The sequence below is a fragment of the Macadamia integrifolia genome, chromosome 10, assembly GCF_013358625.1.
Source record: "Macadamia integrifolia cultivar HAES 741 chromosome 10, SCU_Mint_v3, whole genome shotgun sequence".
Classification (NCBI taxonomy): domain Eukaryota; kingdom Viridiplantae; phylum Streptophyta; class Magnoliopsida; order Proteales; family Proteaceae; genus Macadamia; species Macadamia integrifolia.
Genome location: NC_056566.1, coordinates 2,948,305 through 2,961,258, shown reverse-complemented (window position 1 = coordinate 2,961,258; position 12,954 = coordinate 2,948,305). Strand labels below are relative to the sequence as shown.

At 38.0% G+C, this 12,954-nt stretch overlaps 1 protein-coding gene across 2 annotated transcripts; it reads right to left on the bottom strand.

Annotated features, from left to right (window-relative positions):
• Window positions 1-563: 563 nt before the first annotated feature.
• Window positions 564-9,613, bottom strand: LOC122091580 (ankyrin repeat domain-containing protein 13C-like). Of its 2 annotated transcripts, XM_042661587.1 has the most exons (3): window positions 8,966-9,613; window positions 6,916-8,744; window positions 564-1,367 (listed from the first exon to the last, which is right to left on the bottom strand). In XM_042661587.1, the coding sequence occupies exons 2-3, from the start codon at window positions 8,536-8,538 to the stop codon at window positions 1,020-1,022; spliced, it is 1,971 nt and encodes a 656-aa protein (XP_042517521.1). In that variant the 5' UTR covers window positions 8,539-8,744; window positions 8,966-9,613; the 3' UTR covers window positions 564-1,019. The 2 variants fall into 2 exon arrangements, with proteins under 2 accessions (XP_042517521.1, XP_042517520.1); XM_042661586.1 differs by having other exon boundaries at window positions 6,916-9,613.
• Between the last annotated feature and the right edge of the window lie 3,341 nt (window positions 9,614-12,954).

Sequence of the window (12,954 nt, the reverse complement as noted above, 5' to 3'; positions counted from 1 at the left end):
ATTTTCTTGTATAATTAAAGATGAGCTCATAGGCCATCTTTCTATCTTATTAGGATACTCTACTAATCAGGAAAGAACACGTTTACTTTAAACAAATAAATAAAGAAAGAAGAACCATTGGTTAATTTAGAGACATGTAGCGTGCCTTTGATGCACAAATGACATCTGGGAAGGTCTAACACGTTCCTTCATTCTTTCTAAATATGCTTTCTTCCTGTAGATGTAGAGTGTAGAGACAAGGCAAGGTGAATTCTGGGCAGCTACTATCCTTTGGCACTGAAACCTGAGAAATAAGAAAGAATACCAGCCTAGGTACATTCGCATTTGCCATATTATGTATGGTTCAAGAACTCAAAAATCTCGGCGGAAATTTTGGACATTTCGGTGCTTTTGATTGACCCCAACACGAAATTTTTGTATTACAGGAATTTTGAAAATGTAAATTTCTAGCAATAGCCCAGAAAAAAAATACCCAAGAATTCAAACCTTGGCTATAAAACACATTTATTCTGTTAAATTCCTTTGTTGACCCCAGCATTCAAACACAGATCGAGAAAAAGAAATGTTTCAGAAGATTAATAAGATCTCTGATTCAACAGTAATAAACCAAAAATAATGAACCAAAATGGAATATGAAAAATGTTCTGCAAGTCACAAATATCAGAGGAAGTGAAGTAATCAAATCGATGTACAATCCCCACCACAAGAATGTAACAATGACGCCAAACAAATGTATGTTTGTTACAATCAAGCATGTTGTGAACTTCCAACATTGTTCTCCATCTACAACTCTCTTCTTTGCCTGATTTTTAACCTGTTTCAGAATAATTTGGTTCGATCCCTGAGCACGAACCCCCTTTGTTTCTCACATGCAGAATCACTGTTTACGTGGATTAGTGAGACATATTTTCCTTCAAATTTCTCAGTCACTTCTGTGCATTTCCCAGAATGGAGAGTGAACCAAATCGAAAACCCATTTTGTTAGTAGATCTCATTCCCATTGTTTCATCACACAAACTTCATTGGTTTTGACCTCTTCCCTTCTTGGATTTTCCTTTCTTATCCTGCATCTTCTTTTTCTTTGCTTCAACCGTTATCCAAGTATAATCTACTGGTATTGCAAATGGGTCTTGGATATCTTCTACTCGATTTGTGGGACCTGAATTGATGGAAGAGCTCTGACGATGGTAAGGTGCTTTTATCCAGTGAAACCATGATGAACTCGAAGAGTGCGTCACAGAAGGGCTTTCTCGGCCTGCAGCACGAGGGCTCGAAGGAGGAGTGCAGAATTCATCCAGTGGTTGCAACTCTTCAAATTTTGTAAAAGTAACCAACACTCTGATAGTAGGAACCACCGGAATAGCTACCTGGATAATGAGAGCAGAAGCAGTGTAAGGATGTGTTCAAACAAAACAATCAACCACACACGCTGAAGATAAAGGACATATTAAATCTAAAAAATAAACAAGAAACTTATAATCCACCAATTCATGCCTATACTAGAAACTAGAGGCAGGGTATTTGATTGCTGAAGATTTCATAAACGTGTATTCTTCATGTGCCTCACAATTGGAAAATTATTCAGTAATCAATGACTAAGGGGGCTGAAATTATACTGGCGATATTTTGCATGAATTCTTCATGTCAATCTAAAGCTACATTCTTCTTGACAAAGTGAATGTCAGCAAAGCTGTCACTGTGGGAGTCGAAGCAAGTTTTTTGGAAGAAATACCTGCATCAACATCAAAAATATAGCCAACTCATTGTGTGCCAAACTTCCAAAGATTAAACCAACACCCCTAAGTACTGTAAGAGATGTCCTCAGGCTAGCAAAGGAATTGCCCAAATCTCGAGAACCAGCAATACCATAAGGCTCCATCTGTTTTCGGGTAAAATCCATGTAAAGGAAAACCTTCTAGTAAAATCAGTACAAATTTACATGAATTTTTCACTCACACTAATTTTACTAGAAGGTTTTCCTTCACACAGATTTGACCTGAAAACAAACAGTCTCTTCTTGTTAAAAACGATTATTTTTAATTGCCAAAGCTCAAAACAGGATTTAGCCACAGCAGTGTTGATGAAACAACTAAGCCAGCCCTAGGTTACGGTTTGTCAGGGTGCCTAGCAAACTTGGCGGCCAAAACTTCTTCCTAGAGTTTCCCGACCCTTCGAATGTAAAATACAACATACAAACATATTGAAAAGAGACTTGGTATGACACTCCATAAATGGAAGAAAAAAAAAAAAGAATTCAAAACTTTTTTAGACAAATAAAATGATCTGATGTGGTGTAAAACAAATATCATATGGGTCAAGTTTTTTTTTTTTTTTTTTGGTTAAGGTAACAGTATATAGATCATGTGCACCACCCCAAAAACAAACATCTACATCTTTGCCGACTTGGTGATTGATAGCAAATACTTATGCTTAGGTGCATAAGTAGGAACCTAAGCTAGTACCAAGTGACACCATCTCTATGCATGTGTCACTGAGACCAATATGAAGTGCTTAGTTGCTGGGCCATCCCTTGGCACTGTCTTGACAACATTGAGCAAAAGAGAACCGCATTTGGGCATACCCTTTTCTAATAGATTATATGAGAATATGAAAACTTGCCACCGGAGTTGAAAATGATATTATTATCCTTAATATACCTGAAACTGAAAAGTCTGATGGATGATGAGTGGTTTCAAAACCACAGCCAGACCTTGGGAAACATAAACTTATAATATACCAAAACTTATTTATTTGAATAATAACTTGTAATCTTCATTCTTTTCTCTTTTTGTTGTTATAAACTACTCAATAATAGTCAGTGCAGCATATGCAGCTAATAAGCAATGGCCAGAAAATCAAATAAATACTAGTCATTAAATGTCAACAAGGAACGTGCAGTTGTCTCTGAAAAGAAAACCTAATCACCCAACATAGGTTTATAGTTCTAGACGTGTTTATAAAGTCATAAAAGAGAAGTGAAGGGAAGATTAGTTGTCCAAAGTTAGATAATAGGACTTAAAAAAAGCAACAAATATTTACTGATATTATCCAATATCATATTTAAGGACAACTCTATTATCTCGAAAATTCAGGAAGGGGAGGTATGCTAGAAACATACAAGGGAGATGAAGGAGAATGCAGGGATGCCCACAAAAACTATCTTTGCATAATATGGTATTTCACATACTTCACAAGCAAGAAGCCAGCACCAAAAACAGTGCTGGCCCTAATTGAATAAAGACTGTACTCGGGATTAGAGATGGCAATTTCCTCTGCCAGGCTGGTGGGTCCAGACAACGGACCTGCTACCCCAAGGAATGCGAACTCCAAAGACAGATCAAGTTTAAATTACCACAGGTGTAGTTGTCAATGTGCCTAGGTGACCCAAGGCATTGGAGGGCCGCCTAGGCACACCTGAGTTTTTTTTTTTTTTTTTTTAATAAATCAATTATATCTAGTATAGCAATAATATAATTATGCTTACAGTATAACAGCAACAACAATAGAGATTGAATCTATGCACTTATTTGCCATACAGTATTAAAACCATAGTTGTCAAGGCGTCTCCTAGGTGTTCACCTTGACAGCAGGGTCACCTAAATGCTGTGAAAACTGACAACTATGATTACAACAACATTATTTAGAGGGGGAAAAAACAAGAGAAGAACTAGTGAAGAACGAATTCTTTCTTAATTAATTAATTTATTTCCTTGGGTACTAAATGATCTCATGCTTCTCACCTATACACAAACTTGTACACAAGCCAATAAAAATGTTTGAAACAGAATTATTTAGAGGGAAAAGAAGAGTAAGTAGAAAAAAATCGACCAACCAGGAACCTAGGCGTCCCAAGGAGCCTGCCTTGTTAAGTTAGAAATAGGTGGGTGACCACCCAGACCTTGGAAACCTGCCCGGACGCCTAAGCGGTGCCTAGGCAATGCTTTGACAACTATGACCACGACTTAAACCTAGATCTGTCCTTCAAGATGGACACACATGAACAACAAATCTAAGAGGGCAGCTGTTTAAAAACTGCAAAAAATATATATTGCAGTGTTGAAAAGGGGTGTTGATCTTACAACTTAAGGCCGAGGGATTCGCTATGCAAGTATGATGCATGAACAGCTCTAGTGTTTATTTACAAAGAACTTCAAATATCATGTGTTTCCTTTTAAAGTTATTTGTGTTCATTTTCTTTACATCTTTTAGATTTTACCCATTTATATAAATATATCATTTAACTTTGTGCATTCGGTCACTTATCCCAAAAAAAAAAAAAAAAAAAAAAAAAACCCTACCTCGAGGCCGAGGCATCAGAAGTTACGTGGAACACTACATGTCATACCTCAGATTGAAAACTCTATGTATCTGTATATATGTATATCTAACCACAAACAACATCCATCATGTAATGTATCCCATAACTATCATCACCGTCTCTGTATGTTATATGTATTGTTTACCATAGATCTTGATCTCTATTATATTTAGGGAATCGGATGGCTGAGCCAAATGTCAAGACCAGGCCTGGCACAGCACAGGAAACCCAGGATAAAAAAAAAACCTGGGTCAAGTGGAGAAAGACTAAATCACATCAACAGGAAAGAGGAAAACAAGAAACTTGAAAGTAAAAATGAAATAACACCTATTCGTGTTTGCTTAGAAGAATGGGCTTGCTAATCTTTAGACTCCAGTTTCTTAGATCCTGGCCTAAATCCTTATCAAGGTCCTACGTGGAGCGATCCATCGAAATTGATCCTTGATCCACAACAAAATATATGGCCTCCTGGTGAGACCATAGTTGTCATGGCAACTAGGCAACCCAAGGCGTCCCTGCCTAGGCACCCTAGGCATGCAGCATATTACTACATGTAACATAGCATAGATAATGCTTATATGCAACAATGAAACCATATCAATACAATATGATATTATTATTGCTAGTAGTGACCTAATATTAGAAAACCAACATAAAATAAACAAAGCATAGGATATAATATAAATCAATGTAAACTCATGAAGTGTCTACAAGGCATGTTGTTGCCTTGGACACAAAAAAGAGCCTGGATGCCTAGCCAACACCTTGACAACTATAGGTGGGACACTGCCAAAACAAAGCTAAATACTGGGAAGATGCTCTACAAAAGGTGTAGGAGGTATTCTCCCTCACATGGTCTCACATGCAAGGCTAAATAGAGAATATCAGTGAAACTCTTAATCATAGGCAGTAGCTTCCTAAGAAAAGCAGGTGCCAATTTTTAAAGCTCCTTGATCCATGTGAATACAATACTCTAGTTGTCTCCTGTGAATTCATATAATGCACCTTACAAGCCAAGAAGCAAATACATGTGGGGATTTGTACTGATAGCCATCCCACAAAGCATCTGTAAGGAAGTAACCACCAAGGTGGTCAGAGACAGAATTACAATCATGTTGCTCGCCAGACTATCACAATCACCTTGTTCAGGTGCTCATTTCTATATGCTGCATCAAGGGAGAATGGTTTGAGATCATAACTTGTCTCCCATCTCAAGGGTCTTTGCCAATCCTAGGTAGGTCTTGCTCCAATCTGAAAACTGCAGAGATCAATTTACAGATATAACTTGGAAACGAGAAACTTCATCGATTGTGGGTCTAACTGTCAAGGGATATCATGTGAGCGACTATCAAAGCATACTTTGGACCTGAGGGCATTATCCTTGCCAGCCCTGGACCTCTGAATATTACCCAGGCATGGACCATAAATATTCAAAATCTATCAAAGCTGAGGTTTTAGTACCCACTTAAAGACCTCAGGATATCTCAGACTCCTGACTTGGGATACGCTTGTGATCACGGGCAAGTACATTACCATATTTGGCTGTCCTCCCTACTATAGATCCTGATATTTCCCATAGATGCATAAAATTCTTGTCCTTCAAACATTTTCTCTTTCCATGAAAAAAGTTTGACCATATTTATCAACATCTGAACTGCTTCCAGCTAAAACCATGCATACAGATTTCTAAAAACCCACACATCATGCACAATACTCCACGATGAAACAAATGAAACAAGAATAAGAATACTCTAAGATGCCATAAAATGATAGAATAGTTTTTTTCGACAGAAATAGTGCTCCACAAACATTAAAAGCCCAAATTAAACCAGGAAACCCGTACTTAAATACTGTTCACATTCAAACAACAGAACCTTTCTTCAACCAACAGATTTTTTAGATTTTCCATTAGTTCTGTTAAAATGCTTCTTACACTCCCTGTAACTCCAGTGCCTTAAAAGTGCACAGGAAAATCTGAACATAAAAATCTGGCAAAAGAAAGAATGCTATAGCTCTTAAAACTATATAGTCTTTCTCCAATCACAGGTTCCTTTACTCAAACTAGGTCCTAACACGATATGCATGAACATAAAAATAATATCTGAATTCCAAAACTTGGGTTTCACTTTACCTTCACTCCCTATTTACAACAGCTCATCATTTAGACTTTAACCATATGACAAAGTTTAGTTCTTTGGAGAAACACTAGGCCAAAAGCATGTTTTGTTGGGAATTATCTAATCCATGACATTGCATATGGCAACAGAAATTTAATATGATCAGGGCTTTTTTTTCAACCTTAATGAAAATTTTGCTAACAGAGTTGATCTTATTCATATGACAGTCAAGCTTACCCCAAATAAATAAAGAATAAATGTTTCTTCCACTACAAGAAAATTAATCATGTTTGTTGTGTCTTTACTTTAGATTAAAACATGGGACAAGCATTAAATAACTTTTAATTGTTTAAGGGAAACAAAAAGGATCCATATAAACAATATATGAAAACTATGCATCCAAAACAAGATAGAATAGTTGAAGCAAAACACAGCATTAGTAAAAGAGCTACATCAAGAGTTGGTTAAGAATGTCAGCACCTTAACCGGAAAGGTTCCTGGTGGAAGCTTTGTTGTAAGTAGTTCTCTTAAACGACGAATTGCCTTGACCTTGTTTGCAAGAATGTCAAGCAAAGGCAGGAGTTCGTCAGTTCGGAGTGGGAAATTGGGAGAGAGCCACAAAGTAGGCCTCAATCCTTTCTTGTACTCGCTTTCACGGTTGCTGTCCTTGCGTCGATTTCCACTCTCAGCATTCACAGAAGACTTTTTCGTATCCCTTCCTTTCCGGAGTTCATCCCCTCTTATAGAAATCTCCATAGAGCGTCTTCCTTGTCTGCTCTGCAATCTGGATGGGGAATCCCCAAGCAAATCACTTACCTTCTCATCAACACAAAGAGAACTTCTTGGTGGAGCCATCTTTTTTGGTCCATCATGTTTTGAATCCCGCTTTCTCCAGCCACCAAACCACCCTTTCTTTTCCTGCTTAGCATCACTACCATTGCTACAACTATGCAAGTCTTCAGCGGGGAGTTCCCGGGGCTCATAGCAGCTATGTCGATGACCAATGATCCCATCAGTAAGGGTATCCTCAGTTGCCAACTCTGATGTGTCCATTTTAAGCGCATTTTCCAATTGCCTCTTTTCATCCTCTGTCAAGATATCATCATACTCCTCACTCTCTGTGTCATTCTCATTGCAAGATGAGAAGAATTCATCATCTGTCATAGCACCAGGGACCCGCCTAGACTTTACACTCACCACTACATTGTGCATATCATACACACTAGCCTTCCATGAGCCAACCATTTCAGTTTTCTCTTGTCTTCTCCAAGTTAACTGCGGTAGCAGCACCGCCTGAGTCACATCAATTCCAGGCCTGAAGATGTTAGTTTGAGACATTGCAGCCACTTCCTGCTGGACCTCAGCTTCAGAGGCTTGAGAACCAGCACCATCCAAAGCATTCATAACTTCTTTATCCTTGTGGGAAACCATGCATAGAGTCCCGGGAGAGACCTTCCCATCCTCAGAGCCTTCTCCAAGGAACAGAATACTCTGATCTGACCTCTGAATCCTGAGACCATCAAAACCAGCCAAAGTCATATCTGCCCTCAAATTTGCACCCCTCTTCCAAATCTTGTAAGTGTCAGAGGGGGCAATCCTTGATATGAAGGGGATCACAGAGCTCTCGAAGTGGAATGTTATCTCCATGTAGAAATCCCTCATCCTCTTCATGGTACCTATGAGGCGAGGAAGTCTACGACACCATTTCGCCCAAGCCAACGGCTGGTACTGCCTAACTATTATCATGGCTATGCCTTCTTCCCTGTTGCAAATTGCCTCTTGGAGAGCACTCCAGCCCTGTTCATTCTGCAAGCTCCAGTCTGCTCCCGCAACCATCAGAGTCTCAGTTGCAGTCTCATCCGCGAGTTTGACAGCCAGATGGAGAGGAGTTTCTCGGTTAGGGACATCCCGGCGGTCAATCACTGCAGAGATAGCATCCGCCTTCTCTTCCTCTGCAAGAGATGCAGCCTCAGTTCGAATCTCGGCTGGGTTGCAGAGCCGCGGGAGACCGGCAATTATCCGCCTCAGAGCAGCATGATCTCTCATGGCAACAGCCTTATGTACGGGACTGTGAACATATTTTGAAACATCAATTCCCGCCATGTCTCGAGAGATTAAGATCCGTCTGGAATTCCGATTCAATCAAACCCAATTCGAAATCACCCAAAATTATAGAAAACAGCAACAACAACAACAAAAGGTCCCCTCCTCCAAAGCCAATACGTCGACGATCAGAAACACCTCAATAGGATCAAGCCAGACAAATTAATGCCACACAGACCTCCGAATTTAATAGAACAAACTAAAATCTGAAATCAAGAGTACGCACAACCATCAACAGAAACAAGAAATCCCTCAAGAATCACAATTTTCCACCCAAATGAATCAAGACCCATTTATCAAAAATAAACGCAGAAAAATCAGAAAAGAACAAGAACCCACTACACTGGGCACCCAAGCCGATCCGAATCGACAACAGAAACGAGACCGGCTGGGCCCCAGAACAGAAACCCTGGTTCAGAAATCTCACCTTCCTCTTCTTCTTCTTCTTCTTCCTCTCTATCCCAAGAATCAAATAAAGTCCAGAAATGAAGGCAGGCTCAGAAAGTAAAACCCACCACCACCACCCTTTCTTTTTCTCTCTCCACTAATCTCTCACTACTGATAATAGAAAGAGAACAAGAGATCCTTGTGATCCAATCCAGACCAGACAAACCCAAGAACATGCATACGGGGTGAGAAAAACAATAAGAAAATGTGGACTACGTTATAAAATAAACAAGAAAAGATACAGAATCAAGAAAGGAATGCTAGACAGAAACAAAAACCTGAAAACCCCACCATTGAAGCAAAGGAGAAAATGTGTCTATATTCTATAAGACCAAGGAAGAAGGAATGAAGCAAAAAAAAAAAAAAAAAAGCATGAACCCAAAAACTGCATCAAGCTCTAGACAGATAAAGAGTTACCGCAAAATGGATTAAAAAAATCGAAATGGGTCGTTGTTATGCTTGCTTCAACTTCAATGGGGCAAGACAGAGATTCCATTTTTACCTTTGTGAGAACGAGTCAGAGACTCAGAGAGATAAAGGCAGAAAGAAGATGAATGGGTAATGGAGAGAGAGAAATAGTCTATAAAAGGAAGGCAGCATGTGATGTGAAGGAGAGAAGAGGGAACTTTCTTTCTCTCTCTCTCTCTCTCTTCCTGAGAGGAGGCCCAGGGAGTGAAATTATTTTTAATTTCTTGTGGTTCCTACTGGAATACACATGGGTATGTAGTACGCCCAGCTGGAAAATATTTCTTTGGATCAGTTCCTATAGGCTAGGGGTGTTGCGTGGCTACCATACCGAAATCCACGTCTATAAAAGAGCATGGATGTATGGATTTCCTAATTCCTATGGGAGTATGGGGCACGTCACACGGTTTGGGTTTGAGTTGGTCCAATTGTAACCTAGTTGGACCGTTAGAAATGTCAAACCCAAATCAGTTTAAGATTATGAAGTCGCTCCCATGTCTTACAGACTTAATACTTTGCGTTTGACAACTAATATGAAATTTTTATTTTATTTAAAAATTAAACAAAATTTCAAATAATAATAAAAAAAATGCTTTCAATGGTGAATTTTTATGTTATTTAAAAATTAAACCATAATTTCATAAGTAAGATTTTTTTATTTTTTGAAAACTTTAAACATGTAAACTAGTATTTTACTTTAGGGGAAAAGATCATTACCGGATCACGTGGTCTCTACAACTAAAACAAAGAAGATAGAAATGATGGCGTTGTCCTAGTGAAATATAAAATGCCCACCTTCTTTTGTCTGTCGATGCCCCTATGCACCCCCTCATTGGCCCCTGTGTTAGTGGAGGGGCGGCACAACTAAGAAGCTAGCTTTTCTTTTTCACTTTACATTATAAATATAGACTAAGTATTTTGTCCAGATGCAGTCCTTACTCAACAGGCAAAAAAGAATGTAAAATGACCAATGTGCCCTCCTAAGGGCATGCACTACACCGCTCTGAGACAAAAAGAAAAAAAAAAAAAAACAACTTACCCTAATATTATATTACACCATGGATGAACTAGATGTGTTATAGTCATAAGTCAGTCTCTTAATATCTTGAGGCCATGTTTCGAGGAATAAAATCAAATTAAAATTATATGGATTTAATTTTGATTCCGATCAATTTGTAATGGACACATAGGATGTTGGTATGATTTGGGTTGAGTTAGACATGAAGCAATTGGTTGATCGACCCATATGGTCCAAATTGAATCAAACATTTAGAGTTTCATGGGTCGATCCGGTTGGACCAATCATTAAAGTGTTTCATTTAGGGTTGTTTGGTTTGATGACAATCCGTTTCGGTAGTCGTGATTAAATTAGTCAACGGTTGTTATCTCAAAGAAAAGTCTTAAAACTTAAGCGATGGCTGACTGTAATTACTCGGTCAAAAAGCATAAATTTCGTCGGCCAACTGGGGAGTCCATTTCTCAAACGCCCAATTAAACACGTGTCTTTCCCTAATTTAATACACAGGATTATGTAACGTATGCTTTTATGCTCATTTATTTATATTTTTATGAAATTATGATCATTTATTCACTCGTTCAAAAAAAAAAAAATTCTTTCAAAAAATCTATGGAAATCTTTTTTTTTTTTTTCCAATTATTCTTTTTCGTGCTAGGCCTCACACCGTAGGCTAGATAAGAACTCACAAGAGGTCAACGAGGGTCTACTTGGCCACATTGTATGGGAGAAGATGATCGAATTCTTTATGTTACCTAGACTTACGCTCAACTTAACTGCCTAGTCCCTTGCTATTGAGTTAGAAGCTCATCTTTTTATTCTTCCCAATTCTAATTTATGGGGTTCATTTTGTTTAATTTCGATCTGAATTGAATGAGAATTGAGGGGAGGTGTTAATTCAGTATTTGATTATGGGTTTTAAACCTTGATTAACAAATAATTCTTGACATTTAGGATACGTATTAAACAATTTATATATTTATTTAAAGGGAGAGGGATAGGTATACCGTCGATATCAAGTATGCTAGCAGATAGCACCAATAAGAACACATGATGGAGTATCATTCAGGAATGATATGAGGGTCATTTCAGAAAAAGGGAAGAGAGAGATAGACACAATGGGTGCTAGCATACTTAATGTCGGCGGCATACCCGACCTTTTTCTTTATTTAAATATTCTTGACAAATATATTTTTTTCCCTTTTAATTTTTTTTAAATTTATTATTATTTTGCTTTTAAACCCTTGAAGAATACCTTCATGTCCTAAGCCGACTAGCCGAGGTTATTTTACGCCGAAGTATTTCTTGTGGGGGAGTGTGGTTCTTGGGTGTGTGCATAGGCCTACTTGAGTCTACGATAAAGCATCAACAAAGATATCTTTTTTCATTTGATAGGATTGACCGAATCATTTCACCTTATGTGTCTGAGCACAGGGACACACTCCCCCATAAAAACTTACATGAGCACCTTTTTGTAAAATCCTTGTTCATACATGGTATTTGTCCTTCTCACGTCATTAAAAAACAGAAGAAGAAGAAGAATAGGATCCCACAAGGCCACAAGGACAAGGCCAAAGCTATGTATGACAAATAGGGTGTGGATATCTCTCTCTCTCTCTCACACACACACACACGTCACACGCGCTCACATTAGACATTACTTTTACCTTTAATTATTAGCTGAAGAAGCTACTTATTATGGGATTCTGTTGGATGTTTTGTAACACTTAGAATAAAATGGTTGAGAATTGATATCAAATTATATATATAAGAATCCGGAAATTCTGCCTTATTTCACTAAGACTCACAAGTTGTCTAGAAATGTAAAAGCTTTCCATAAAACATGAAACTGATTGAAAGGTATATGATCCCATTGGAGAACCCTTTTGAATTTGGATTCAAATTTTCTCAGATATTCAAAATTTGTGATAATTAATTAAAGTTTGAAATGAAAGTAAGACATATTATTACTGTTATTATTATTCCATATAGATATTATGTACATATCCCTTTATTTGGGGTCCTTTAGTGGCAATCAAAGTAATGGTTGTAACTATAGCTAGCTAGGAAATGATATCTATTGTCTCCTTGTTACCACCTTTAGTGGAAACATAACTAATATATTGCAATCGTATAAACATGTCTTCTAAGACAAAGCTCCTTACCATGATTACAACAAAGGAAAAAGGAAAATAATGCAATCTTGATACTCACACATATTTTTTTTAATATTAGACAAACAAGTCTATATTAATCAAAACAAGGAAGAGTACAAATTAGATACTACAGTATCATTTAGTTATCAAATGGGGTTGGTAGCCTAGTCGAAGAAAGCCTTTGCTTTATCACCATTCGAATTGGTTGGTCGTGGGTTTGAATCGACATGCCTTACCATCACTCATTGGTCTTGCAGAAGCATTGCTTACCGAATGAGAGATTTGGCCTGGGGGCAATTGGAAACAGTCTTTCCGTATTAGGGGAGGAGGTTT

Bases quoted from the DNA above. Each gene is read 5' to 3' on its own strand.
- LOC122091580 (XM_042661586.1), bottom strand. From the start codon at position 8,538: ATGGCGGGAATTGATGTTTCAAAATATGTTCACAGTCCCGTACATAAG. The intron at 1,368-6,915 runs GTGCTGACATTC...CTCATTATCCAG, and splicing joins CAGGAACCTTTCCGGTTAAG to GTAGCTATTCCGGTGGTTCC.